The following is a 26,817-nucleotide window of genomic DNA, read 5'->3' on the forward strand; positions in this document are numbered from 1 at the left end:
GGGATAAGTACTGATCTACTACAAGAGGCCCCATATATTTACAAGGCCTCCTCACTGACACCCAAATTTAAGGGGTCTGGATCAGTTCCATGCTGGTTTCCCAGTGATCAGTCTGCAGGCCAAGAGCTCCTTCTTGTTCAGGTCAGCTGTTTTAGGTTTCACAGCGTGGTCTTGACCCCTTTGCTCATCAGTCCTTCTTCTCTGCAACTGGATTCCAGTTCAGTTCAGTTTTTAGCTGTGGGTATCTGCTTCTACTTCCATCAGCTGCAGGATGAAGGCTCTAGGATGATATTTAAGTTAGTCGTCAATCCCGTTATCAGGGGAGGGCATTTAAGGTAGCCTCTCCATTGTTGCTTAGATGGTTAGTTGGTTAGTTGGTGTCATCCTTGTAGATCTCTGGACATTTCCCTAGTGCCTGATTTCTCTTTAAACCTATACTGGCTCCCTCTTTGATGGTATCTCTTCTTTTGCTCTCCTCTATTCCCCGTATACAACCTTCCTGCTCCCTTATGTCCTCCTCAAACCCTTCTCTTCTCCCCTTCTCATTCTCCTAGCTCCCTCTCTCCTCCCCCATGCTCCCTGGGCTGGAGAGATGCCTCAGTCGTTAAAGGCTAGGCTCACAACCAAAAATATAAGAGTTTTTTTTTTCTTTATTCATTCCTGTATCTTTGAAAATTTTCTACATCAACTCCTGTTGTTCAGAAGTCAGGCTGGTCAGGCAGGCCTGGCATCTGTGCAGTTCTGGAGATCTCCATACTCGCAAGAGCCTGTGTACAGTGTAATGCTCTGCTGTCACCCCTCACAAGTTCATTCACAAACAAAGCCACATGTGTTTGCACTGGGCTCTGCCAATTTTTGTAGCCGGTCTTGTCATTTTATACCCGGCCCGGCCCAGGAATGTCCTGCTCTGCAGTTACAACAGCTGTGAGAACTGGCTATTCTCATTCTCCTATCTCAAATCCTAATGAAGAAGCTCTGAACTCATTTCTGTCCTTAGCAGGCCCTGGGCCTTCAGTGGAAGGAGAAGCAGGACCTCAAAGAACAGAGCATTTTTCTTTCTCATTCAAGTTCAACGTCACAGTTTAAGGAGCATCTGCCTTTTTAGATTTCCAGCCATGGTCAGAAGTGGCAAGTGCCAGCTTCCCAGCAGTAGAGAAATCTGGGTTTCTATAACTGTTCCCCTTGCCCTAGCCTCACACATGTGTACATTCACATGTACAAGTTGTCTTTAGGTCATTTAGGAGTGTCTGTGCTCTGGGTCCTGTCATGCAAGAGCTTGTTTTATAGCCACCCTGCGTTACTTAGTACACAGCACAGAGCCAACATTGAAGTACCAGTGAACAAGCCTAACGGTGTGTTCCTACCAGCTAAGGCTGTGATGCCAGAAAGGTTCTTAGTGAGTTGTCAACTTGGAACAGTTTCCAGTGCTTGCTCACCTTTAGGTCATTTATAGAAGTATATTTTTAAGGAACAAAACTAGCCCCACCTCACCTAATCCACAAGAAAGAATGCTTTCAAAATAATGTTGGTTATTTCTACCTTTGTTTCCTGTTTCAAAGGTAGTATCTATCTACTCAAAGGGAAAACAAGTCCAGACCTATGGTTCCCTGAAATATGGTGTTTCCAACATATTGTCAAAAGCTTTTCAGGCCAGATCCTCACATTATGTGTTACATTTGCATTGTTTCTTTCTTTTTGGTGACATCTTGAGATATAGTGCATGTACTGTATAGTTTCCCCATTTAAAGTGCATAGTCAACACTTTGAGTGTTTTTAGTATTGTACAACCATAACCACAATCCATTTTAGATCTTTTTGTTTTAACCTCAAGAAGAAACTTTGAATCTTTTAGGTGTTCCTTCGCATGCTTACCTTCCTCTCTGCCCCTAAACAACTACTGTTTGTGTTATTCTGGACATTTCTTGTAAGTGGATTCATATAATATGTGGATTTTGATGACTGACTTCCTTCATATAGTATAATGTTCTCTGGTTAAAGTATGTTGTAACAGGCCTGGAGAGATGGCTCAGAGGTTAAGAGCACCGACTGCTCTTCCAGAGGTCCTGAGTTCAATTCCCAGCAACCACATGGCGGCTCACAACCATCTGTTATGAGATCTGGAGCCCTCTTCTGGTGTGCAGATATACATGGAACAGAATGTTGTACACATAATAAATAAATAAATAAATAAATAAATAAATAAATAAATAAAATCTTAAGAAAAAAAGTATGTTGTAGCAGATAATAGCACTTCCTTTTCTTTATGGCCAAGTAGTTCATAGGATATCTGTATCACATTTTGTTCATCCGTTCATTAGTTGATGATTGTGGTGGTCAGCTTTACTTGTCAACTTGATAACTATAATCTCCTAGAAGGATAGTCCCAACAATGCGTTATTTGCATCAGATTGGCTGGTGGGCATGTCTGTTTGGGGATTGTCTTAAATTAATCCATGTGGGAAGACCAAGCCCTATGTGTGTAGCACCATTCTTTAGCAGCAGGGGTTCCTGGACTGTTGTAAAAGTGGAGAAATTGAAACAAGCAAGCAAAAGCACGAGTCCATTGCTCTCTGCTTTTGACTGTGGATGTGGTGGGACTAGCTGTTAGTCATTCCAGCCTTGACTTCTTCACAATGATGGCTGTAACTGTAAAGTGAAATAGACCCCCCTTTGCTTTTTGTTAGGGTATGTTATCATAGCAACTGAAGTGAAACTAGGACAGTGGCCATTGGAGTTGTTCCCACTTTTAATCTGTGAAGTGTAAACTTTAATGCTGTGAACAGTCAGATGTGGTGTTTCATGTCAACTTAGTCTTTATTTCTTAGGTATATTCCTGGGAACAAATTGCCAGTGTAAATAGCGACTCTATTTAACTTCTTGAGGAGCTGCTAGACTGTTTTCCCCAAAAGTGCACCATTTTCGTGAATGGCATGTAAGGGTTCCAGTTGCTCACATCCTTGTCAACATCGGTTATCTAAGTTTTTATAATTATTCTACTGTATTTAAAATTACTTAGGTTAATCCTTAAGAACAAATCCATTAATGATTTCTGTTATCTGGCCAAGTGATTAAATTAGTGCATTTATTTTCTATTTTCAGATGTTTTATAAAGTGTCATGCATAATTTTAAGTATTTTGTATAAAGGTTATATAAATCCCCTCCTAAGTTGTCTCCTGTTTTAAGCTGTCTTTGATATGACAATCGTCTTGTCTGTTTACTATAGGTTGTGTTTAACAATTTGTGTGTAAGTAAGAAATCTGAGACAGAAAATACTACAAATATAGATCTTACTTTGGTTTGTGTTGTTTGGAGAGTTTGTAGCATCTTGGTGTTTTGAAGAGCTTCTCAGGTGAACCATGGTTCTATCACCAGAGCATCCAGGAACACTCCCAAGCGGGCATGAAGGGAAGCTGAGTATTGCTGCCACATAATATTTTTTTCACCTGGTACATAGATAGCCTAATGCCTGCTTGTTTGACTCACAGTCAAGAGACCCTCACACAAAAGCTTGTTTGAACTTTTGGCTCATGTATAGTTTATGTTTACCTGCTCATTTGCTGACACCAGCTTTGTGATCTTGGCATCCCAGGATAAACCTAGTGTGGTCTTCTTTAAGTGGAAGGCACAGACCAATGCTGGGGCAACATAGAGTTACAAGAATTCAATACCCTTGGCAATTTTTTTTTCCATTTGAATTTATTGCTATTTCAGGAAAATAGCCTTTGAATAAATACCTTCCCCATCATCATTGTCTTTATTTTGTTGGCAGAAGACCTAAGATATTTTATAAATGAGATCCACTATATAATATATAATATAATACAAAGATCTTGAAGTAGAAATTCTCTCTCTCTCTCTCTCTCTCTCTCTCTCTCTCTCTCTCTTTCTCTCTTGGATTTTTTCGAGACAGGGTTTCTCTGTATTGTTTTGGAGCCTGTCCTGGAACTTGCTCTGTAGACCAGGCTGGTCTCGAACTCACAGAGATCCACCTGCCTCTGGCTCCCTAACCCTAACCCTGGGATTAAAGGCGTGCGCCACCAATGCCCAGCAGAAATATTCTCTTAACTATAGTTTCCTTTTTCATCATCATTGTCACCATCATTTGTTTTTCTTGGTATGTAGCCATTGCTGGCCAAAATTTGCCATGTAGACCAGGCTGGCTTCAAACTAATAGAGATCCATTTACCTCCTTATTGAGATTAAAGGTGTACACAACCACACCTGGCTCATTTCCCATCTTTAAACAACAAAAATTTATTCATCTTTAATGAAAATAAAAATACCCCTATTAAAATATTGAAACCGCATTAATTTAACATTGCTAGTTCTCTAACCTCTTTGCATTCATTAACTACTACTTGTAAGTACTCTAAGGTTGATGAGTTTTATATAGCTTCATATGTTCAAAAATAATACCTAAAGTAGTTACCATTTGCGAAACATGAAAGTGAATGCTGTTTGGTTTTAAATTGTGTGTTGCATTTTGATTACCAAGCTGAATGAACTCATCACAAGAAAATGGCATTATTCCAAGAGCTGTCTCAGTCCCCAGTCACTAGCTGTAGTCCTACTTTTCTCCTTGCTCTGACCATTTACCTGACAGACATTACTTGGGGGAGGAAGATTTATTTTACCTGATAGTTTCATAGTGAGAAAGCATAATGGTGTTCATGGGAACAGAAGCATGAAGCAGCTTGCTCACATTTCTGTGGATCAGGAAATACAGAGGAGTGTTCTGCCAGATACTGGTGAGAATGTAATCCTCAGGTTTCATCCCCCAGGGACTCACTTCTTTCAGCTAGGCCTCATCTTCTAAAGGTCCCATAACCCAAAACAGTGTCATCATCTGGGAGCCAAGTGAGGGAACACTGCACATTCAAATCATAGTACCATCTAATCAGGCACCTTAAAATTAATTCCTAAGCCTTAGATGTCTAAGAGATTCAGGGACCAGCCTCCAAAGCACCCTAAATAACATGGGACAGTTAGAACAATGCCAGAAGAATGTCTTTAGTAAACTTTGAAACTTATTAGAACAATACAGTGAGAACCCTTTTTTCTTACCTAAATTATAAGATAATTAATACTTTATAACTTTTAGACTTATAGCAAACTGTATCATTTAAAGAATAGACCAGAGTACTCCACATCATACTTGGTATGGGACATATTGCATTATAACTTTAACAGACACAGAATTCTTAGGTTTCAGATAAATTTACTTGACCTCATAGTTCATTAGCACTACTTCAGACAGACCAATTTACAAGCAAACAGCATCTACAAAAAAATTCTTACTGTAAATAGTAAGGAAAATGTGCTTATTCTTTGAGCACTCATATGGATATCATAATGATGGGGTGTACATCACTGTTTGGTGAAATTTCATACCATCCTTCATGACTTTTCAACCTTTTTCGGTAGACAAAGCTTTTCAAAAAAGTAGGAATTCCCTAAGTACAGTTCATTGTCTGGTATTTTATAATAACTGGAACAACCCCAGCAGTTACAAATATGCTCAGGGGCCAGCCAGCAAGATGGCTTAGTGAATAAATCACATGCTACCATGTCTGAACAGATGAGTTAGATACATGTAACACACACAGCAGAAGTAGAAGTGACTCCTGCAGGTTGTCTTCCGAACTTCATGTGTGCAACACACACATGCCCTAAAATGTTTGACAGCCACCTTTCAGCTCCTTCCAATGCTTGATCCACCCAGAGTCTGTGCAGGGTATCGAGAGTCAAGTTTTTAAGAAAGGCAAGTTTTCAAGTCGTCTTACTTCATTGAATGGTAAACCTTCCTGTGCCTCCGTTGCAGGCGACCATTTGTAGTTCACCTTGATCACATCAGGATCAATGAAGGTGCAGGAGTGCCAGGTGGGCAGCTGGGCAGCTTCTCAGGGGTGTAGCTGGGCTCAGTAAGGAACTCTTGGGCCACTCAGCAGCCCATCCAGCTCTGAAATTTTCTCTGGTTAATTTATCAAGAGTAATGCCTGTACATAGTAGCTTCTCAGGAAATGCTGACTGACTGAATGAGTGAGATGATTTACTTCAAATTACAGAACTTCTGTAGTGATCCTTAAATATTTGAAAGCAGACTGCTTTTTTTTTTCTTTTTTAAATTTGCAACATTTGCCTTTTCTGTATTTTGGAGATTATGTCCTAGAAAAGAATTTAGCTATTTTTCCCTATTAAAGTTTTAGAACTGTCAGCTCTTATTGTGCCCTTTATTAAAAGCAGATGTTAGCCACATAAGTGACCAAAACTATTTACATAGTTTCACCTCTGCTTTCAGGAATTCAATTATCATTCATTTTACCATTTCATAGAACTCTATGAGTTACTCCAAAAAGTAAATTACAGGAAAACCCTCATACTGAGATCATGCTTTTATTCCATGTATACATAAAGCCACATGATACTTAAATCTGTGGTAATAGATGACTTCTGTATCTATTGAACTTTCCTAAACATCCTCTGAAGATGAAATATTAATTCGTTCTCATTGCATAACATGTAACAAGAATTTTAAAACTAATTCCATTCCTTGGTCTAGCAGATTTATGTGGTAGAATGTTCCAGTTACAGAAGTAGAAATAAAAAGATACCTTATTTTCTCCTTTGGGTTAGATTGACAGCTGAGATGTCCTGAAAACCCCTTTCATTATTAAATTCCCAAAATGCTAGATAAAATATATTTTAAAAACTAGGTCTGCTGCTGACTACATAGGTTAACTGACATGAATAAGGAAAAGCCTTAGATTCAAAGAGTAAATGGGAGCAAGAATCTAGAGAACTAAATAAGCTCCCCGAAGACACGAGTTTTGCTAGGAAGTGTACAGTAAAAGTGAGCTGGTCTTAATTTGCAATTTGCATGCTTAGTATGGGAGATTGCATGGGATACAGACAACTACTGTTCATTAAAAGAAGAGAAGAAGAAATCCAGCCAGCCTGCAAAGGGATGGAGAAGAAACTCTCAGGCTCAGCATTAGCTGGAGTGTGGGGGCACAAAAGAAATGCAAGTCTTCCGAGCTTGCTGAGCTATAAGCTGGGCATCATATAGGTTTGCGGCTTCAACAGTATGTACTGTGTAATAATTAAAGTCAAACAGAAATTTAGTGGTTTCTGGGTAGAACAAGCATTAATTCTCTTAGTAGGAATAAACTCATCTCTGTGAAGGACAGTGTACATGTGTGTGTGTGTGTGTGTGTGTGTGCGCGCGCACGCGCGCGCACGTGAACACATGTATATATGTATATATGTGCCTGTGTTCAGAGGCCACAAGTTGGCACCAAATGTCTCAATCCTTTTCTCTCACCTTTTCTTTTTCGTCTGTCTGTCTGTCTGTCTCTGTCTTTCTTGTCCTGTCTGTCTGTCTGTCTGTCTGTCTGTCTGTCTGTCTGTCTGTCTGTCTGTGTCTCACTAAGCCTGGAATTCAACTAAGCAATTCAACTAAGCTCTGACCAGTGAGCCCCATCTCAGCCCAGCACTGAGATTACAGATGAGTGCTACTGCACCCAGATTTCACATATTTGAGGATTTGAACTCAAGCTTCCTGCTTGCAGACACTTCACAGACAGAGCCATCACAGAAAGAGCCATCTCCCAAGCCTTTACCTAGATATTAAAGGGAGTGTTAAAGTTACACAAGTTAGGACCGCATTATAAACATTGCAAACATCCAAGAGCAAGACAGCAGGTCTGGAAGAATGGAAACAGCAAAGCAGCACAGACACAGATTATTTTAGATTTGAAATATGTAAATGTTTAATGTTTATTTTAATAACTTAATTCAGTTGGAAAATAATTGTATATATTTATAGAGTAGAATATAATGTTTTGACTTATTGACTTATATGTTGTACGGAGATTTACTCAAGATATTGTCTAACATTTATCATTTTACTCGCTTTTATGTAGTAAGGATGTGACAAGAACTGTTATTAATATTGAAATATACAGTATATTATTATTATTTTTAACTGTGGTTACTGTGAAATACAACGATATACTAAAGCCTATTTTCTCCAGGCAGGATATGGTGGTATATACTTTTACTTCCAGCCTTGGGAAGTAGAGTCAGGCAGATCTCTGAGTTTGAGGCCAGCCTGTTCTACATACGAATTCCAGGACAGCCAGTGCTACATAGATAGGACCTTGTCTCAAAAGACAAACAGACAAAAAGTCAACAAGAACAACACTTATTCTTCAGTTAACCTGAAACTATCTTTGGATCAACATCTCAGATTTTTTTTTCTTACTATTAAGAACAAGATGTAGGGTTGGAGAGATGGCTCAGCAGTTAAGAGCACTTGTTACTCTTGTAGAGCACCCAGGCTCAGTTCCCAGCGTTCCCATGGTGGCTTACCCATAACTGTAGTTCCAGAGATGTCCTCTCCTGGTTTTCTTGGGCACAAGGCATACACGTGGCACACATACATAGGTACATGCAAGCAAAACACTCATATACATAAATAATCTTTAAAAAAACCCATGAAACATGCTATCTGGGTTTGGCATGTGCCTATAATCCTTACACTTAAGAGGTAAGGAGAGGAAGGTTATGATTTTAGGGTCAGCTTAGGCCATCTCAAAAAAGAAAAAAATAGAAGAGAGTAAATGAATGAATAAGACGTGCTAAGAAAAACTACTATGCAGATTCCCTCCTTTCTCCCCCTCCCTCTCCCTCCTTTCTTCTGAAAAATGCCATGGCAGTGGAGAGATGACCCAAGAGTGCTTGCTGCTCTTTCATTGGACCTAAGTTTGATTCCTAGCACCCACATTGGATATCTCTCAACTGTCTATACTTCCAGCTCCTGGGGATTCACACCCTCTTCTGGACTCTGTATACACATGTATACACACACAAGTACAAATTAAAAAGAAAAAATTTAAAGGACTACTTATGGTATAGATCAGCACAATACTACTTAAGTAACCAGTACTACTATTATAAGTAGGAAAATAATCACTTAAAATATAAAAACTATGGGTTGTTCACTAGTAGGCGAGATAAAGAATATTAGTGAATAGGAAAATATATTAGATAGATTTGAGAAGATGAAGAATACATTGTTGTGGAATTTTACTTTAACTGTATAAATCTGTGTTACATTTGTTATGGACTATAACTTGATGTAAAGGTGTGTTACATTTGTCTATGCTGCATTTGTTTAATGTTGTAAAGATGTATTGCTTTGTCTGCTTAAGGCACCTGATTGGTCTAACAAAAAGCTGAAGAGCCAATAGCTAGGCAGTAGAGGGATAGGCAGGGCTGGGGGGCAGAGAGAATAAGTAGGAGGAAGAATCTAGGCTCAAGAAGAAAAAGAGAGATATGCTCAGCTAGCCAGGTACCCGCCAGCCAGCTGGACATGGAAGAAGCAAGAAAAGTAGGACATACAGATTGAAAGAAAGGTAAAAAGCCCTGAGACAAAATGTGAATAGAGAGAAACAGGTTAAATTAAGTTACAAGAGCTAGTGGGACAAGCATAAGATAAGGCCGAGCATTTGTAACTAGTAATAAATCTCCATGTTATGATTTGGGAATTGGTTGGTGGCCCCAAAGAAGGCCTGATACAGTACACAAGAGGGGAAATTAACATGTTTAAAAAGTGAGATTAAAGTATGGGTGACAAAGAAGATGTAACAGTTGTCTAAGTTACAGAAGGAGATAACAGAATGAGGAGAAACCTTTTTCAGAGAGATGACAGCTGAGTATTTTGAAGGTTGATAAAACATGAATTCTGAGAATTAGGAAACACAGCAAATCACCAGACAAGTAAGAAGACGTTCTTATGGAAATAAAAGAGAAAATCTGGTTGAACATAAGGACACATATACCCCAAAAGCAACTAGGGAGATACTTTTTAACATAACGGAACAATTTTTTTAACTCTGTCATAATTGTCTTCAACAGCAACCATGGACAATACTGTTTGTAAATTGTACAGAGAAATGACTGTCAGTCTAGAGTTGTATCTCTAGCAAAACTGTTTTCCAGAAGTGAGGACAAAGTATATTCATATATGTATGTGTGTGCATGTACATGAGCATGTATGTATATGTGTGTTTCTACTTGAGGAAGCCAGGGCATAACCCTGGAATAGTTCCTCAGCAGGAACATTGTGTTTTGGGACAGGATCTCTCACTGGCCTGGGACGAAGCTAGGCTGGCTGGCTAGCAAGCCCCAGGGGTCCTCCTGTCTGCCTTCCCAGCACTGGCACATGAGTGAGTGTAACCATGCTTTGCTTTTTTATGTAAGTTCTGGAGATCCAACTTAGATCCTTGTGCTTGTGGCGGCAAACACTTAACACACTAAGCTATCTTCCCGGCCTAAAATACACATTTAAAACATACAAACATTGAGCATGTTTTCCACCAATAGTTCTTCACCAGAAAACTTTGTTAAGGGTGAGCTATTAAGAGGAAGAAAAATGATGCCAAGAGAGCTCCTGAGGTACAAAAAAGAATTGAGAGTTAACAAAATACAAGCAGCATTAATTACATTAACACCATAATTATAATGTCTCATTTGTGTAATTAAACTAAGACAACTAGAATATTGGACAAAAATCACATATGATTTCAGAGGTGAAGGGAACTGATGTTCTGAGGTATATACCATAAAATGCATATCAATCTTCAGTGTATAAATTACCAAATTGCTAGGTGTAGTGGTGTAAGCCTTTAATCCTAGCACTCTGGAGGCAGAGGCAGGTGGATCTCTGTGAGTGTGAGGCTAGACTTCTCTACATGGCCAGTTCCAGGACAGCCAGGGCTACATAGGGAGACCTATCTTAAACAAATCACCAAACTTAAATAAAAAATGAGACTAGAAAATACACACAGTTCTGTAACATTGAAGTAGTCAATAAGTAAGTATCATCCCATTAAGAAAATGCTTGAGTCAAGTGGTGGCGCACACCTTTAATCCTAGCCCTCGGGAGGCTGAGACAGGTGGATCTCTGTGAGTTCAAGGCCAACCTGGTCTACTGAGTGATTTCCAAGACAGCAAAGGCTACACAGAGAAACCCTGTCTCGAAAAATAGCAGCAGCAGCAACAAATATAATGTGTGGTACAGTCTTAAGGTCTTGAAGGTAATTCTAAGTTTGTGAAACTTAGAGAAAGGTTATTTCCTCCAACTGAGGACACTAATACTTTGATTCACAGAGCATGTGAGGGCAGTATAAGGAAGGGAGATCAGAAGCCATTTCACATCTGTGAAAATTGTGAATAGTGTTTGTAAAACCAAACCTTGGGCTTCTTTCAACACATTTGATCCTCTTCCTCACCATCTCCCTTGCCTTCGCCTGTTCTCCTCCCAGACTCTGAAGACAGCTTTCCAAGTGAGGAAGTGGTGTCACTGTCATATTGTACTTCTCCATCCATCTCCATTTCATGCTCCTCACTCTGCCTTAACAGCTCTATTGTTAGCCACAGGTGCTGCTCTTTCTTTCTTGTCAGTGACAGTGCAGCTCTTAAGAGAAGATGGGATAACTAAGAAATGTCATTGTAGACATTTCTGAATTCAAAATCAAAGTTTTGATGACTAAATGGAGTAGGTGGACACTTTTATTATGAATATAATAAAATCAATTTTTATTCAAAATTTTGCCACTAATCTTTCAGTTTTATTATCTTTTTAAAAAGATATTTTTTTTCGGCACCACTTAGAATAATAGAACTTCATCATATGTCTTTGTGTGTCATGTAAGGTTTTTCTTGGCAAGTAAAACTGAAAACTCTTTTCTGATAAATTAATTTTTATATATTTTGAACTAGATAAATTCTGCTCATCAAATAGCTTAAATGTAGCATTGCTGAATGTTTGAACATGGAAGATCTGCTGTTTTGTTCTTTTACTACAGGTTGAACCTCAGGCCTTATGCATGGTAGTCAGTAGCTACAGCCCTGAGTTACACCATCAGCCCTGTGAACTTTCTGTTTGAGACAAGATCTCACTAACTCATACAAGCTGGCCTTGAATTCAGTCTTTAGCAAGAATGGACCTTGAACATGGGATCCTCCTGAGTATCTGTGTTAAAGGCCTGCTATGTAAGACCAGCCCAAGTTCTGTCCTGTGTCATTAAAAAAATTTATCTTACATTTAAGTTCATGTAATATTCATAAATTTTTATTTGGAGAGTATTTTATTTCTTCTTGAGATTCCTTTAATCTGTTAATAATCTGTTAACTACTTTCATAATCCAGAAACTGAAATAAATTAAATTCTTCAATCTTGTCTTCTAGTTTCTCATGAAGTCTTAAACATGACCATTAGTCTGGGGATATGTACTAGAGTAGGAGAGTGCTGATCAGTTCTAATAGGTTATTTATTGAGTAGGAAATTCCATAGTGAAATTGTATCCTAAGTTGGAAAAATAAAAGTTTTTAGGACTTCCATGTAAGGAGACATTACTACTTATTTCATGTAATTGCTGACTTTGTTAGCATTTTGGGGAGTAATTTTAACTAAAGTAATATTTCTAATAAAAATTCAACTGTGAACAATATTGTATAAATGGAATGGTGGTAAGTTGAGATTTTATTAGCAGTTATAAGACAATGATTTGAATGTTGCCTTAAGAATAACATGTCTTAGCCCCTAAGACACTTGCTTTTTAATGACATGATAAAGGGGGAAAACTTTAGTTGAGTCATATAAAAGATTGTTTTAAATTGTTTGATAATGTAGTCATCATTTGTCATCTTTGTTTTTTGAGGCAGGGTGTCTCTGTGGCTTTGGAGGCTGTCCTGGAACTAGATCTTGTAGACCAGGCTGTTCTTGAACTCACAGAGATCCGCCTGCCTCAGCCTCCCAAGTGATGGGATTAAAGGTGTACGCCACCACCGCCTGTCCATCATTTGTCATCTTATGCTCTTTTAAATGTTTGGGAACTATCCCTATGAAAAACATGTTTTAAAGTATATACTTATTAAATTGTCATTCAGAAATTTATATTTTTGTCTTTTGCATATCCACTATGCCTTATATTTCAGTGTAAGCTTCAAAGTGTGTATAATTCCTAGAGGCTAAATGTTTATGACTTTGTCTGCTGTATGAAAGGTATTGAGTGACTTTGCCTTTGTGGTATCAATAATTTTTATTTGTTAGTGGTGCCATATGAAGTCATGGAAGCATAGATAGAAACACCCTAGGGCCAGATTTGGGTACATGTGATTTATTCTGAGATGCTTCAGGAGACCGACAGTGAGGAAAGTGTGATTGGTCTGGATGAGCCTGAGCAAGCTTTATTGTAGTAGAATCCAGATTTAGCATGAACTCATGGGTAGTTCTGGATAGGAAAGAGGAAGCAGGCTTCCTTTTCCCATGTTATTTTCTGGCTGAAGGTTGCTTGGATGGAGGTGAAATAGAAAATGGGGTGGCTTGTGTCTAGAATGGGTCATAGGAATCAAGGCAGCTGGGGTGTGGTGCACCAGGCCAGGCATGGGGTGAGGCTCATGATTCACATCTGCATCCTTTGCAAGTGCCCATCAACTATAGCAATTAAGATATCTTGATTATTAAGAATATGTGAACATTATTTATGAATGTAATATCCTTGATTTCTTGCTTCCCATTGGAAGCCTTTTCTTTTAATAAGATCCTCTGGGAATCAAATACATGAATCAATTTTTTCTAACCTAAATTTGGAAAAACTTACCCATGGAATTGATTCCCAGAGGATCTTATTAAAACTCAGAGTAAGACATGTTGGATTTTTTTTTTTTTTAGTTTCTCTTTTTTTGTTGTTGTTATTTTTTCAGTTGTACCAATACTCTGAATTTTCAAGTTATTTGGTACCAGGCACAAGAAGTAGCACCTTATTAGTTATTCTTCACCAACTGAAGAAAATGTGTTACCTCCCATAGTAACCATTAGCTGCCTCTAGATCCTCAGGGAGGGAGTGTGGGGCTTCATGAACACCTCCTTTCTTTACGACAGGATATTGATGGGTCCAGTCTTGTACAGGTCCTGTTCAGATGGTCACCTCTGCCATGAGTTCAAGAGTGTGAAGATCATGTGATACCAGAAACTGCATTCCACAGTACTCCCCTTCTTCTGTTCTTTCTCTTCCATGGTGTACCCTGAGCCTTAGAGGGGTAATATCAATGCTTATGTATATCTGAGCACTCAGTAGTCACATATTTTCAGCAATCAACTAATTAATGGTCTGTGTAATGTTTACTATCCACTGAAAAAACAAACAAAAATCCCTCTCTGCTCAAAACAGCACATGGTCATAAACATAAATATTTAGAAGGCAGTTTGATGTCCATTTAGCAAAACAATGGCAGGAGCTTGTACATTATGGCCTATGACCTCCCCAGCTATGGGCTGACCAGGTTTATAGTAGTAGATGTATGGAGCAGGTCTCAAATCCAGTCAGAAAATGTTTGGCTCTCCCTGTGACAGACTTGTTGCTGTTCTTTCCTGGCAGGCCAGTGTTGTTGGCATGAAGGGTCACTGGGAGGGCTAGATATCTGGGAGGAAGCTTCTGGTACAATTCCATCTTGAGTTCTTTATGTCTTATGACTAAAGCGGCAGTCTTCAGCCGAGGGTCTTGACATTTAGTTCTGATGGACACCCAGTAATAGTACAGTACTCTGTGCTGTCTTGGGGAGTTGACAGGCTTTCAATTTTGTTTTTTATTGTCACCTATAGCAAGAAATAGGTGTGTTTTTTGTGTTGCAGCTCTGTAGCCAGACTTTGTTTGGACTACCAGCTCCCGAATAATGACACAGACTTCCTAAGTATGAAATCTTGGCCTTTGCTTAGGCTTGTTCCCAAATAGCTCTTGAAACTTAAATTAACCAGTTTATATTAATCAGTGTTCTGTCACATGACTCCTTACCTCTCCTCAGCACTGTATGTCCTGTTTCCTCCATGTCTGGCTGGCGAATCCCTCACCTCAGATTTTTCTCAGAGGTTCTGATTCTACCCAGAAGCCCCACCATTCCTCTCCTGTCTAACTATTGGCCATTCAGCTTTTTACTAAACCAACCAGAAGGTACCTTAGGCAGATGAGGTAAAACAGACACATTTTCACAGTGTTCAAAAAGATTATCCCACAACACTGCTCAATATTATTTTGGCATATGTGTATAAACACAAAGATACATACACATACTTTTTTCACTAATACTTAACACTGTTTTTTATCTGCCAGATCCTCTTCTGGCTAACTCAATCCTCAAACTACATAATAGGGAGTTGTTTCTAACCCTATTGAAAACTGAAACAGATATGTTAAATATTTTCCCAACATCACAGTTAGTAAACTGCAAATGTAGGCTTCAAACCCAAGGAGTCTGGCACTGGGATCTGCTCCTCACTCTGCACTGTCTTCCTTCCTTCCTCCCTTCTGCTCAGATTTATTTACCTTCAGATACATATGCATGTATATGTGTATGTAGAGGAGACATGTTTCATTAAGTGCTTTTAGTATGCTTGACCTTATTTCATGTCGCAATGCTTACAAGGCCTATTAACATTGGCATCATCGTCCACTGCTGATACACAGACCAGTGTTTAGGTGGACAGACTTTTAACAAGGACTGACATTACTAGATGGCTTCTATATCATGAGCATTAAATAATGAGAATGGTATCCTTGGTTAAAAAAAAAGATTATTGGAAATACTGTATATATTAAAAAGTGACGGGCTGGAGAGATGGTTCCGCTTTTAAGACCACTGGCTGCTCTTCTGGTCTCCACGGGCATCAGACACACACATGATACACAGACACACCTGCAGGCAAAACACCCATACACATACAACTAAAATATTATTATAATAAAAACGTGACAGGAAGGGATGAACAGATGGCTAGTGGATAAAAGGCTGTTGCTGTCAAGCCTGAGTTCAATCTTTAGGGCCCACATCTTGGAAGGAGAGAACCGACTCCTGCAAATCATCCTCTGACCCCCCCTCACAAAATCAAGACATGCACATGCCCCTCGCCCTTAAGTAATAAAGAATATTAGTAAATAAGAAAACCATAAAATGATAGATTAAACCTCAAATTACTAAGGACTTTAAATTTTTAATTATTTTTGTATGTTGGGGTGGGTAGACGCTTGTGCTTGTGTGCTTGCGTTCAGGTGATGGCACCCATTGTCTAAGTCAGAGACGATTTAAAGAGTTACTTTTCTCCTTCTACCTTGTGGTTCTCAAGGTCATCAGGGTTAATGTAAACACCTTTACCCACTGAAACATGTTGGTGGGTTTCTATTTACTAAAACTTTATAGGACTCAGCTACTGAGTAGATTTCAGAGACTTCGAGGATGGACAGTAAGGGTGTTTGTAGATCTAAGGTCTTACTGGATTTTTCTTGTGAGTTGTGAGTACAAATTTTAATTTGTTTTAGTCAGATTCAGCTTTTTTTTTTTTTTTTGCACAGACTGTACTGCAGTAATACTGAAGTGAAACCACTTGTCTAAGAATCCTCTTCAGTGGCAGTCATTTTACATGGGCTCTAATGTGTCACTGCCCTTGTGTTACTGTGTACAGTGAGCAGGGATGAAGTTGTGCAGTAAGGATGACATTTGAAAGTTGGGAGTTCAAGGAGTGTACTTTTTTGGCCCCACCCAGTTCTGCAACTACCTTGAGGGATTGAGGTTCAGCAGTTGTAGTGATCAGCACTAATTTTCCACTTGATAATCTAGATTCAGCTGAGAGATGACCTCTGGGTCTGCCTGTGGGGAATTGTCTTGACTGCACTGATTGGAAGACCTGCACAGGGTGAGTGGTGGCGCCATTGCCTGTCTAGGATCCTGGATCAAATAAATGGAGGAAGGATATTGGCAGCATCCATTCATTCCTTGCACTTAGTTTCTTGAGTGTGATTGCAATGTGATCAGCTGCCTCAAGACCTCCTGCCTTGACTTTCCTGTCGAGATGGACTGTACCATGAGCTGGTAGCCAGAGGAAACCTTCATCTCTTAAGCTTCTGGTGTCAGGGTATTTTATCCCATCAGCAGAAGAGTGACCAAGACAGCAGGGTGCAGATGGGTATGGACAGGTGGGTTGATTTTTAAAGCTGGGAGCTTGTGCCAAGCCATGTTATATGTTGGAAGCGTCCCTTTTTCCAATTTGAATAGCTTGTGAGAAGTGTGTGTATGGCCAGGCCTTGTGATTAGTTCTTACATAGTTGTAGCAGAGTACAAGCAGAGGCTATATATAGATGTCACTGGGTTAAGATTTTCCTGTTCTAAAATGCCTGCAGCTAGGTTTCCTGAGGTCACTTTCACCATAGAATGTAGCAGGAACTCAGATTTAGCACCAGAATTAAAGAGGATTACTTCATGACAATCCATTTTTCTTCCTAAAATGTCCAGCTATTGCTCAGTGCTACAGATCTAGATCACAAAATCTTCTATTAAATAAAGACCCACTTTCAACTAAGTCAAAGTCATCAACAGACACTTTGGAAACACTCTAGATAGCTCTTTCTTGGCTATTGTCCTGTCTGCTTGTTTTTGGTTTGTTTTTTTATTCATTTTTTTCTTTTCACACACTTACATTGGATTTTTTCCTCTCATTTTACTTCTCAACAACAGTATCCCTTCCCTCCCCTCTCCCAGTCTCTCCCCCTCCATCTCCCCTCTCCCCCAGATCCATGCTCCCCCATCTCCTCTCAGAAAAGTGTAGGCCTCCCAGGGACATCAAACAAACACAGCATGATCTGCTACAATAAGACCAGGTATATACCATCACATCAAGTCTAGATAAGGCAAACAAGTAGGAAGAAAGGGGTCCTATAAGTAGGCAAAAGAGTCAGAAGCAGCCCCCATTAGAAGTCCCACAAGAACACCAAGCTGTTCAGCCATAACATATATGCAGAAGACCTAGGTCAGACCGGGACAGGCTCCCTGATCTCTGCAAGCCCCCATGAGTCCCAGTCAATTGATTCTGTGGGCCATGTTCTCTTGGTGTCCCTGACCCCTCTGGTTCCTCTGATCCTTCCTCCTCCCCCTCCTCCACAGGACTACTCAAGCTTTGTCTCATGTTTGACTGTGGGACTCTTCCTCTGCTCCCATTGGCTTCTGGATGAAGTCTCTCTGGTCTCTGATGAGGATTTTGCTAGGCTCTGGTCCCAGAACACTGCAGGCAGGACAAACTAAGTTGAAGGTTGGCTGCATTTGTGTCCTAGTCCCTCCACTTGAGGCCTTGACTGGCTACAGAAGATGGCTGCTTCAGGCTTGATGTCCCCCATTACTAGGGGTCTTTGCTAGGGTTACTGTCATGGATTCCTTGGAGTTTTCCATTGCACTAGGTTTCCACCTTGCCCCCCAATTCCAGTCATTTCTCCCAATAACCATCGCCCTAGGTGATCCCTCCTGTTCCGAGCCCAACCCAGCCCCACTCCACCAGCAAAATCTATTTTATTTTCCCTTCCCAGGGGGAACCTTGCATCTCCTTAAGTCCTCCTTGTTATTGAGCTGCTCTGGGTCCATGGACCGTAGCATGATTATCCTTTACTTTATAGCTACTGTCCACTTATAAGAGTACATCTTGTGTTTGTCTTTTCTGGGTCTGGGTTATCTCACCCTCAGGATGAGTTCTTCCAGGTTCCATCCATTTGCCTGCAGATTTCATGATGTCTTTGTTTTTAACAGCTGTACATTGTGAAAATGTACCACATTTTGTTTTTCCATTTCTAGGTTGTTTCCATTTTCTGGCTATTATGAATAAAACTGCTATGAACATAGTTGAGCAAGGGCTCTTGTGGTAGGATGGGGCTTCCTTTAGGGTATATGTCTGGAGGTGATATTGCTGGGTCTTGAAGTATATCGATTCCCAGTTTTCTGAGAAACCACCATATTGAGTTCCAAAGTGGCTGTACAAATTTGCACTGGCACCAACTGTAAAAGAGTCCTTGCTACACATCTTCCACTAACTTGAGATATCACTTGTATTTTTTATCTTGGCTGTCTAACAGGTGTAAGATGGAATCTCAAAGTTTTTTTTTGATTTGTGTTTCCCTGATAACTAAGAATGTTGAGCATTTCTTTGAGTGTTTCTTGGCCATTTGCAATTCCTCTGTTGAGAATTCTCTGTTTAGATCTGTATCCCATTTTTAAATGAGGTTAATTTAATTTGTTGATAGTTAGTTTCATGAGTTCTTTATATGTTTTGGAAACTAGCCCTCTGTCAGATGTGGAGTTGGTGAAAATCTTTTCCCATTCTGTGGGTGGTTGTTTTGTCCTAATGATAATGTCCTTTGTCTTACAGAATCGTCTCAGTTTCATGAGATCCCATTTATTAATTGTTGATCTCAGTGCCTGTGCTTTTGGTGTTCTGTTCAAGAAGTTGTCTCCTGTGCTAATGTATTCATATGTATTCCCCGATTGCTCTTCTATCAGATTCAGTGTATCTGGTTTTTATGTTGAAGTCTTTGATTCACTTGGACTTGAATTTTGTGCTAGGTAATAGATATTGATCTATCTGCATTCTTCTACCAGCCAACATCCAGTTAGCCTGACACCATTTGCTGAAGATGATTCCTTTTTTTGCTATATTTCTGACTTCTTTATCAAAAGTCAATTGTCCATAGGTGTATGGATTTACGTCTAGGTCTTCCAGTTGATTCCATTAATCAATGTGTCTGTTTTTATGCCAGTACCATGCAGTTTTTACTGCTAAAGCTCTGTAGTACAGCTTGACATCAGGGATGGTGATACCTCCAGAAGTGCTGTTATTGTATAGGATTGTTTTTAGCTTCCTGGCTTTTTTGTTTTTCCATATGAAGCTGTGTATTGTTCTTTCAAGGTCTGTAAAGAATTTTGTTGAAATTTTGATACAGATTTTAGTATTGGATTTCTATGATATGTGAGTTCCAGAGCTATTTGCTAATGAAAAAGTAAGTAAAGTCATACCTCATCTGGGATTTTGTTAATTCATTGAGTTGTGGAAAGTCAATGAAGTACTCATAGAATTAAATGTAAAAACACAATTATGGTTATTTTTTATGAAAGGAATGCATTGGGTTATGAGATTGTAGAATAAGTGTTGTGCTTGTCTGAGAAGTCAGAAAAGGAAGAGTGAACCAGGGTCTGCAGAAATAAAACTCGTCAAGGTAGGGAGTGAGATGATAAGCCAGCTACCTTAAAACTTCTGAGGTTCTGTTAAAGATACTCTGAATTTTAAGAACAATGAAGAATGGAATGTTTTGACACACAGGGTATTTTTTAAGTTAGATGACAGCACAAAAGATGTGTTTATCAGGTTATGGATGAAAGCAAGCTGAGAAGCATAACTTGAAAAATTGATGTGCCTAGCCTTAAAAGACTTTAATAATCCAGGAGGAGGAGAGGATTACATTTCAACAGTAGAGTGTTCTTTAGTTAGTAGACGGTCTCTTGTTTGATGTAATTGAGACTTGTGATTAGTCAAAGAAAGCAGGAATCATAAAAGAAGGATAGTTCTGTATATTTCTTGGAACACTGTTTTTTTTTTTTTTTTCACTTAAAATGTACCCATATGCACTCGTTGCCAAAGTTTAGCTGTAGGAATATGATTTTGAGAACTGGCTCATAATGGTTTAATTTGCTAAAAGTCACACATGTAGTGCTTCATCGAAAAGCCACAGTTTTAGATTCTTTGGAGTGGAGTCAGAACTAGATATATTTGAAGTAATCTGACTGCAGAGGCATCTTGGATTTAGATTTTTTTCTTGGTCTTTTCCACACCTAATATTTTAGAAGTTCCTTTTTCTAATCGGTTCAGAACAATCAGCCCCATTTTTCTCATATTCAATTTCTGTGGGTTATGTAATATTTAATGATAGTGTACTACAGAACAGCATATACAAAAATTGTAAACCTGTAGGGAAGCAAACTTCAGTGACAGGTGGCATATAATGAAATAGGCTCAGGCAGGTGTTGATTCTGCAGGTTCACTTAGAGAAAGAATGCGATCTTGGGGATTCCAAGTGGAAGTCATTTAGAATTTCTGCTGCTTATTAAAAAACATAGTTTAATATGATCTTAATTAAGACGTTTGTAGTTCTAAAGAGCATTGGACAGATTTTGAGTGACAGGAACAGGGGTCTCCAGGTTGTTGTAGCATTGGAATCCCAGAGAGAATAGCATGTCCAGGTTCAACAACATTATAAAGGACATAAGCCAGAGGCTTTTCAAAGAGTGGCCCTTACCCTTTTATGACCTGTAAGCTCTTCACTCAAAAGAATGCATGTGAACAAACATGTAACGTTTACGTATCTTTAATCACACTTGCTTACTTCATTGTTATGTAAGTTTCTGTAGCTATGATTAAAGAACAATACAAAGGGAGAAGTTGTTTATTTGACTTACAGTTTCAGAGTCTTTTTGGCTTTGTTGATTCCCTAGTCTTGGCTTCATTGCTTTTTTTGGGGGGGGCCTATGCCTGTGGGGACAGTAAATACATCATGGTTGAGGGAGCAGATGATAGAGGCCATTCACCTCATAGCAGACAGGAAGTAAGGAATGAGGAACGGACAGGGGACCAAGTATAATACCTCCAAACTTCTTCAGCTAGTCCCTACCTCCTGCAGTTTCCACCATGAGTACAACCATCTGTTGACCACTAAGTATTCAGCACACAATCTTAGGTAGGGCATTTTATATTTAAACATACTACCTTGAGAATTGATACATTTATAGGTAGACTATAAGAATATTTTTAAACAAATTTAATTCAAATTTAAAGTTAAAGACTACTTGAACATATATTTATTTATCAATTTTGCATATATACATAAATATATATACATACATAATATATACATACATGCATATGTGAGTATGTGTGTTGGTGCATGTACCCCTCCCTTCCCTTGTGTGCTTGTAGAAGCCACAGGAGACTATTGGATATCTTGCTCTATCCCTCTGTACCTGATTCCTCTGAGAGAGAGTCTTTCTCTGAAGCTGGATTGCAGAAGACAGCAATCCCTGGTGGTCCTGTCTAGTCTCCCCACAATGCCTGGCCACACCCATGTTTTTCATAGGTACTGGGGATTTGAACTCAGGTCCTTATGCTTGTGCAGTAATCTTTTACCTGATGAGCCAATTCCCCAGACTCTATTTGAACATTTTAATAAATTCAAATTTTACAAATAAAATGGTAAATGAATCCAAAAATTTTGTAAATTTCCCAACACTGCAAAACATTTTGAATGTGTTTTCTTTCTTGGTGTGGTGATTTGAGTGATAAAATTTCTCCATAGTCTCAGGCATTTAAATATGTGGTCCCTAGTTGGTGGCACTGTTTGGCTAGGTTTGGGAGGTGTGGCCTTGCTGGAGGAAGTGTGTCACTGTTGGATGCTTTGAGAGCTTAAGGACTGTACCATTTCTAGTTCGTTCTGCTTCCTGCTGCCAGCTGGAGAAGTGAGCCCTCAGTTTCTGTATGAACTGCTGAACTCATACCTTCTGTGTGCTGCTGTTGTACCTCCCGCCATGTCAGACTCTTAGCCCTGTGGCACCATAAGCCAAATAAACTCTTATAATAATTTGTTTTATCACAATAATAGAAAAGTCACTAGTATACTTGGTTGTTTTTGTTTAAACGAAAATGTGGGTTATAAGATGTGATGGTGCCATTCCATAAGCTTCAGTCTAGGCTATCTCAGTGTACTGTTGTCATGCCTTCACCATCATGAGGAACTGTACACTCAGACTGTGAGCCACAGTAAACTCCTATTGGAGTTGTTGCTCTTGTTGGGCATTTTTTTTCACAGCAGCAAGGAGAGAAACAAATACATATGACAATAATGATGATTTCATGTTATTTGCCAATGTACATTGTCATCCTGTGCTATTTTATGCTTGTCTGAAGTGAAATACAGCTTTGGAAAAAAAGATACAGGAAAGGAATGAATGAAACAGTGTTCACAAACAAACAGAAAACATCAGTGAACACACATAATGGTAAGGTCTTAAGATCATATTACTTTAAGCTTGGCTTAAAGAATAGAGAGATTGAATGCTATTGATTTTAAATACTTGAAAAGTTACCTTAAAAAAGAATAGCATTCTTATGTGTGTGTGTATATCTATCTATCTATCTATCTATCTATCTATCTATCTATCTATATCTAGATGGTACAGAAACACCAGCAAAGAATATTAAGAACAAAGCAGTGTCTACTCAGTATGAATAACATTTTCTACCATTTAGAGCTGATCATCAGTGAAATAATAGGCTGCCTTGCAAAGTTTTCTTATCTCAAAAGCAGTAACACTGGGTTCGTTGCACTGTTAGAATGGTTTCTGTTTAACATCTGGTTTCTTACTTATTTACTGATAAGATCACTCAGTTTAAGGGACTCAGCACAAGTAGAGCTAAGCATGTGCACCTAGAAGTTGGGCCATCTGGGTAACTGTGATCATAAATGAGTCAGCAGTTGTTCTGTACTTGAGTTTCTCTTCTATTAACCGAGATGATCATGCAACCCCTCTTAGGAAGATGTTTTAAGAACTGAAAAGGTTAATGTGTCTAAGGTACCTGGCAAGTACTTCATTTTAGGAGCTTCTAGAACCCTGTATCTGTCATAGGATCCACATTCTTTGCTACAGACAAATATAGTGTGTCTGGAAGAGGCTGTTCTGGGTGTTTTGGTGATGTAGAAATGATTCTTACATTTCAGAGACTAGATAGATTTCATAACTTCTAGGACCATAGCATTCTAGAGACTGGCATCAGGGAGAAAGTAAGTAGGGGGTAGGTACTGTGTATGTATGTTTGTAAGGAACATGGAAGCACCAGGACAGCCTGTATAGGACTTTACTTCATCCTCAGTTTGTATAGTGGCTTCCTCTGTTGGAAGATAAAGTACATCTCATTAGAATGGTTTCTATCTTGGTTTCATTGCTGCTGTACAGAATATGCTGTTCCAGTTGCGTTCTTTAGGTTGATCTGTTAGATCCTGAAAGTTGTAATTTTCTTTCTTGATTCACTTCAGCCTCTCTGAGATCTCAACCTGTAATTATCACACATCCTGAAATGTAACACAAACTTTTCTGAAGCTTTCTTGTCTTCCAGTGTATGCTAAACATTTTATCACACTGGGTTATGATAATCTAGAAAGTCAGGTTTCTAGCATTCAGGAGGAGTTTGTTTTTTTTATTCATATACAGATAGGGTGATCCTGGAAGTTACTACTTGCATTTGAATTAGAACTGTGCTGCTGCTGCTGCTGCTTTTTAAACTTTTTAACCCTCTCTTGAAAATGTCTTCATAATTATCCTGGGAACTTCTAAGAGAGAGAAAGGGAGTGGTGGAGCAAGGAGGAAGCCATACAGTGGAGCTCCCCCTTTTTTTTCTTGGCCTCATGAGCCAGAATCCTGGGGATAGAATACTCCTTTGCCACCTCAGGCAGTAGACTGGAATGGGGCTAGCTCTTCTCCACACACTTGTTACTTTGTTTATCTTTCTCCAGATCAAGTCTTTTGGCCAATTGCTTAATTGCTCTGAACTCTTTTCCTTATCTCTGAAATAGAACTACCGAAAGTACACTTCACTGGTGAGGATTAAGTGAATTGGTATGTAGAAGGGTGTGTTTAGCTGAGAGGCTGGCATGGGCTATTCCATCTCAAGTGTTGGAATCTTTTCCGAAAGATTGGTCTAATCTAGCATTGATCTGTGGCATATCAAGGGTCAGCACTGATCTAGCTCTTAAAGAACAGAACTGAATCACAGAGTGGAGAGCCCTTCCCATAAAGCTCTCTTACTCCAATAGGTGGATGATAATAGAATTATGGGCTCAATACAGGGAGCTGTGAGCAAGGTAATAGTAGCCATGACCTGGTTCAAAACTGAGCCTACCTTGAAGTGGTCTGAGTAAAGCTTTTAGTTCGTGAAATAGAATTGAGTGTAACCATTCCAAGACACATTTGAATTTCAAAACCCTCCTCCTCCCGCTTTTCCTCCTTTCCTGCTCTCTCTTGCTCATCCTCCTCTTCTTCCTCCTTCTCTTTTCCTGCCCCCCCCCACCTCCTTATTCTCCTTGGGGAAATCAAGGAAGCTGCTCTTCCCACAAGGTTCACTAATTCCTCAACTTGGAGGAGCAATACCACATACAGGATTGTGCCTCCCACGGCCTTCACTTATGAAACATGATGAGAATGACCCAGGGAGCCATAAATTATTTCTGACTAGAGATTTAAAGGGGTTTCTGTCCATACTGCCTCCAGTTTTGGGTATTTTAATGTTTGTTAACTGTAAAGATCTCTTGTTTTATACAATGTTTATATTTCTTTGGTTCTAAAAGAAGAAATACAGAGGAATACCTGAAGTACTTCACTTACTTGTCTGAATAGGACTCTTACTAAGAACTGCTTTGAAGGACTGGGGAGATGGCTCAGTGTTAAAGTGCTTAGCATGCAAGTGTGAGGGCCAGAGTCTGGATCTCCAGAACCCACATAAATGCCTGGTTCCAGCAGGATTGGAAGGTGGACATAGCACTCCCAGAGAAAGCTGGTTAGCAAATCTAGCTGTATTGGTGACTTCTGGTTTTGATTGAAAGACTGGCTAAATGAATAAGGTGGAAGAACAGTCGTAGAGATCCGTGATGTGAACTTGTGAGCACCTTATGCATGTGAACAGTTGTGCTCACACACATGCACACACACACACACACACACACACACACACACACACACACACCACAGTGCAGATGGAAGAGCAAGAGAAAACATTTGGAGACTGGAAACAATGCCATTCACCTGGACTCTCAGACCTCAGGAGCCTTAGTTAGAAGGATAGGAGGCCAAGGCCAGGCTGGGGCACATATTGAACCCTTTCTTAAAATAAAAAGAAGTTAATAAATAAAAAAGGAAAGGAAGGAAGGAAAAAAAAGAGGGAAATCCAATAGCAAATATGTAGCTCAAGGTTTTATCTGACGTCGAAAAATGTCCTGCTTGTTGCTAAACTGGACTGTGGTTAGCTGACCATAGTAACAGATAGTTTCTCAGACCTAAAAATATTGAGAAGAGAACAACATTTAGAGTGAAAGCAGAACTTCAGCAGCAGTGGCTAAATATGTAAATACCGGGGTTAGACCTAGAAACATGTTTGGTGAAAGGCTGAAGAAATTATTAAAGAACCATTTGAAATAGCACTAAACATGCTTTTCCCTTGAAAGAGTATTTATATGTGTGTTGGCTGGGTGCATTCATTTTATTTCCATAAACTACTATTTTGCCAATGTGTCATTTTAATTCTTTTTTTTTTTCTTCAGCTTATGGAAACTTTTTCTTTTCTTTTTCAGCGTATGGGAAAGTATTTCTAGTTCGTAAAATAAGCGGCCATGATGCTGGGAAGCTGTATGCCATGAAAGTCTTGAAAAAGGCAACAATAGTTCAAAAGGCTAAAACTACAGAGCATACAAGGACAGAACGACAAGTTCTGGAGCACATTAGACAGTCGCCATTTTTGGTGACATTGCATTATGCTTTCCAGACAGAGACCAAACTTCATCTCATCTTAGGTAAGTGTCCATTGTCGTCATACTCTCTATGAGAACATTTTCCTTTAGGTCTGTAGGCTACATAGTTTGGACTTAGAAAATTCTTCTCTTTGTTGGTGGTATTTCTGTTATCATCTGGCTTTGGAAATGAGACCCCACCACCACCAGCAGCATGAAGAAATTTGTATGCCTCTGTTCAATACTCCCCGATTATTCAGTGTGCATCCATGCAATGCAAGGAACTTGATGGCCACGAGGGCTCTAATTTGTTCTTTAGTTCTCAAGAGTGTGCAGGTTTGGGCTGACAGGGGACAGCTATGGAAGCCAATAGCTAGGCCCATTCTCTGTCTCTGTCTGTCT

At 39.3% G+C, this 26,817-nt stretch overlaps 1 protein-coding gene across 9 annotated transcripts in view; it reads left to right on the forward strand.

Annotated features, from left to right (window-relative positions):
* Rps6ka5 (ribosomal protein S6 kinase A5) overlaps positions 1 to 26,817 on the forward strand; it is a 156,887-nt gene that overhangs the window by 38,716 nt on the left and 91,354 nt on the right. For 7 of the 9 annotated variants that reach the window (XM_027419112.2, XM_027419114.2, XM_027419113.2 and 4 more), the window contains one exon: positions 26,260 to 26,478. In XM_027419112.2, coding sequence (XP_027274913.1) covers positions 26,260 to 26,478 — 219 coding nt within the window. Of the gene's footprint in view, positions 1 to 16,675; positions 16,752 to 26,259; positions 26,479 to 26,817 lie in introns of all 9 variants that reach the window. The other 2 variants (XM_035445132.1, XM_035445131.1) reach the window with 1 other exon arrangement.

Source organism: Cricetulus griseus, chromosome 5 (assembly GCF_003668045.3).
Source record: "Cricetulus griseus strain 17A/GY chromosome 5, alternate assembly CriGri-PICRH-1.0, whole genome shotgun sequence".
Taxonomy (NCBI): Eukaryota; Metazoa; Chordata; class Mammalia; order Rodentia; family Cricetidae; genus Cricetulus; species Cricetulus griseus.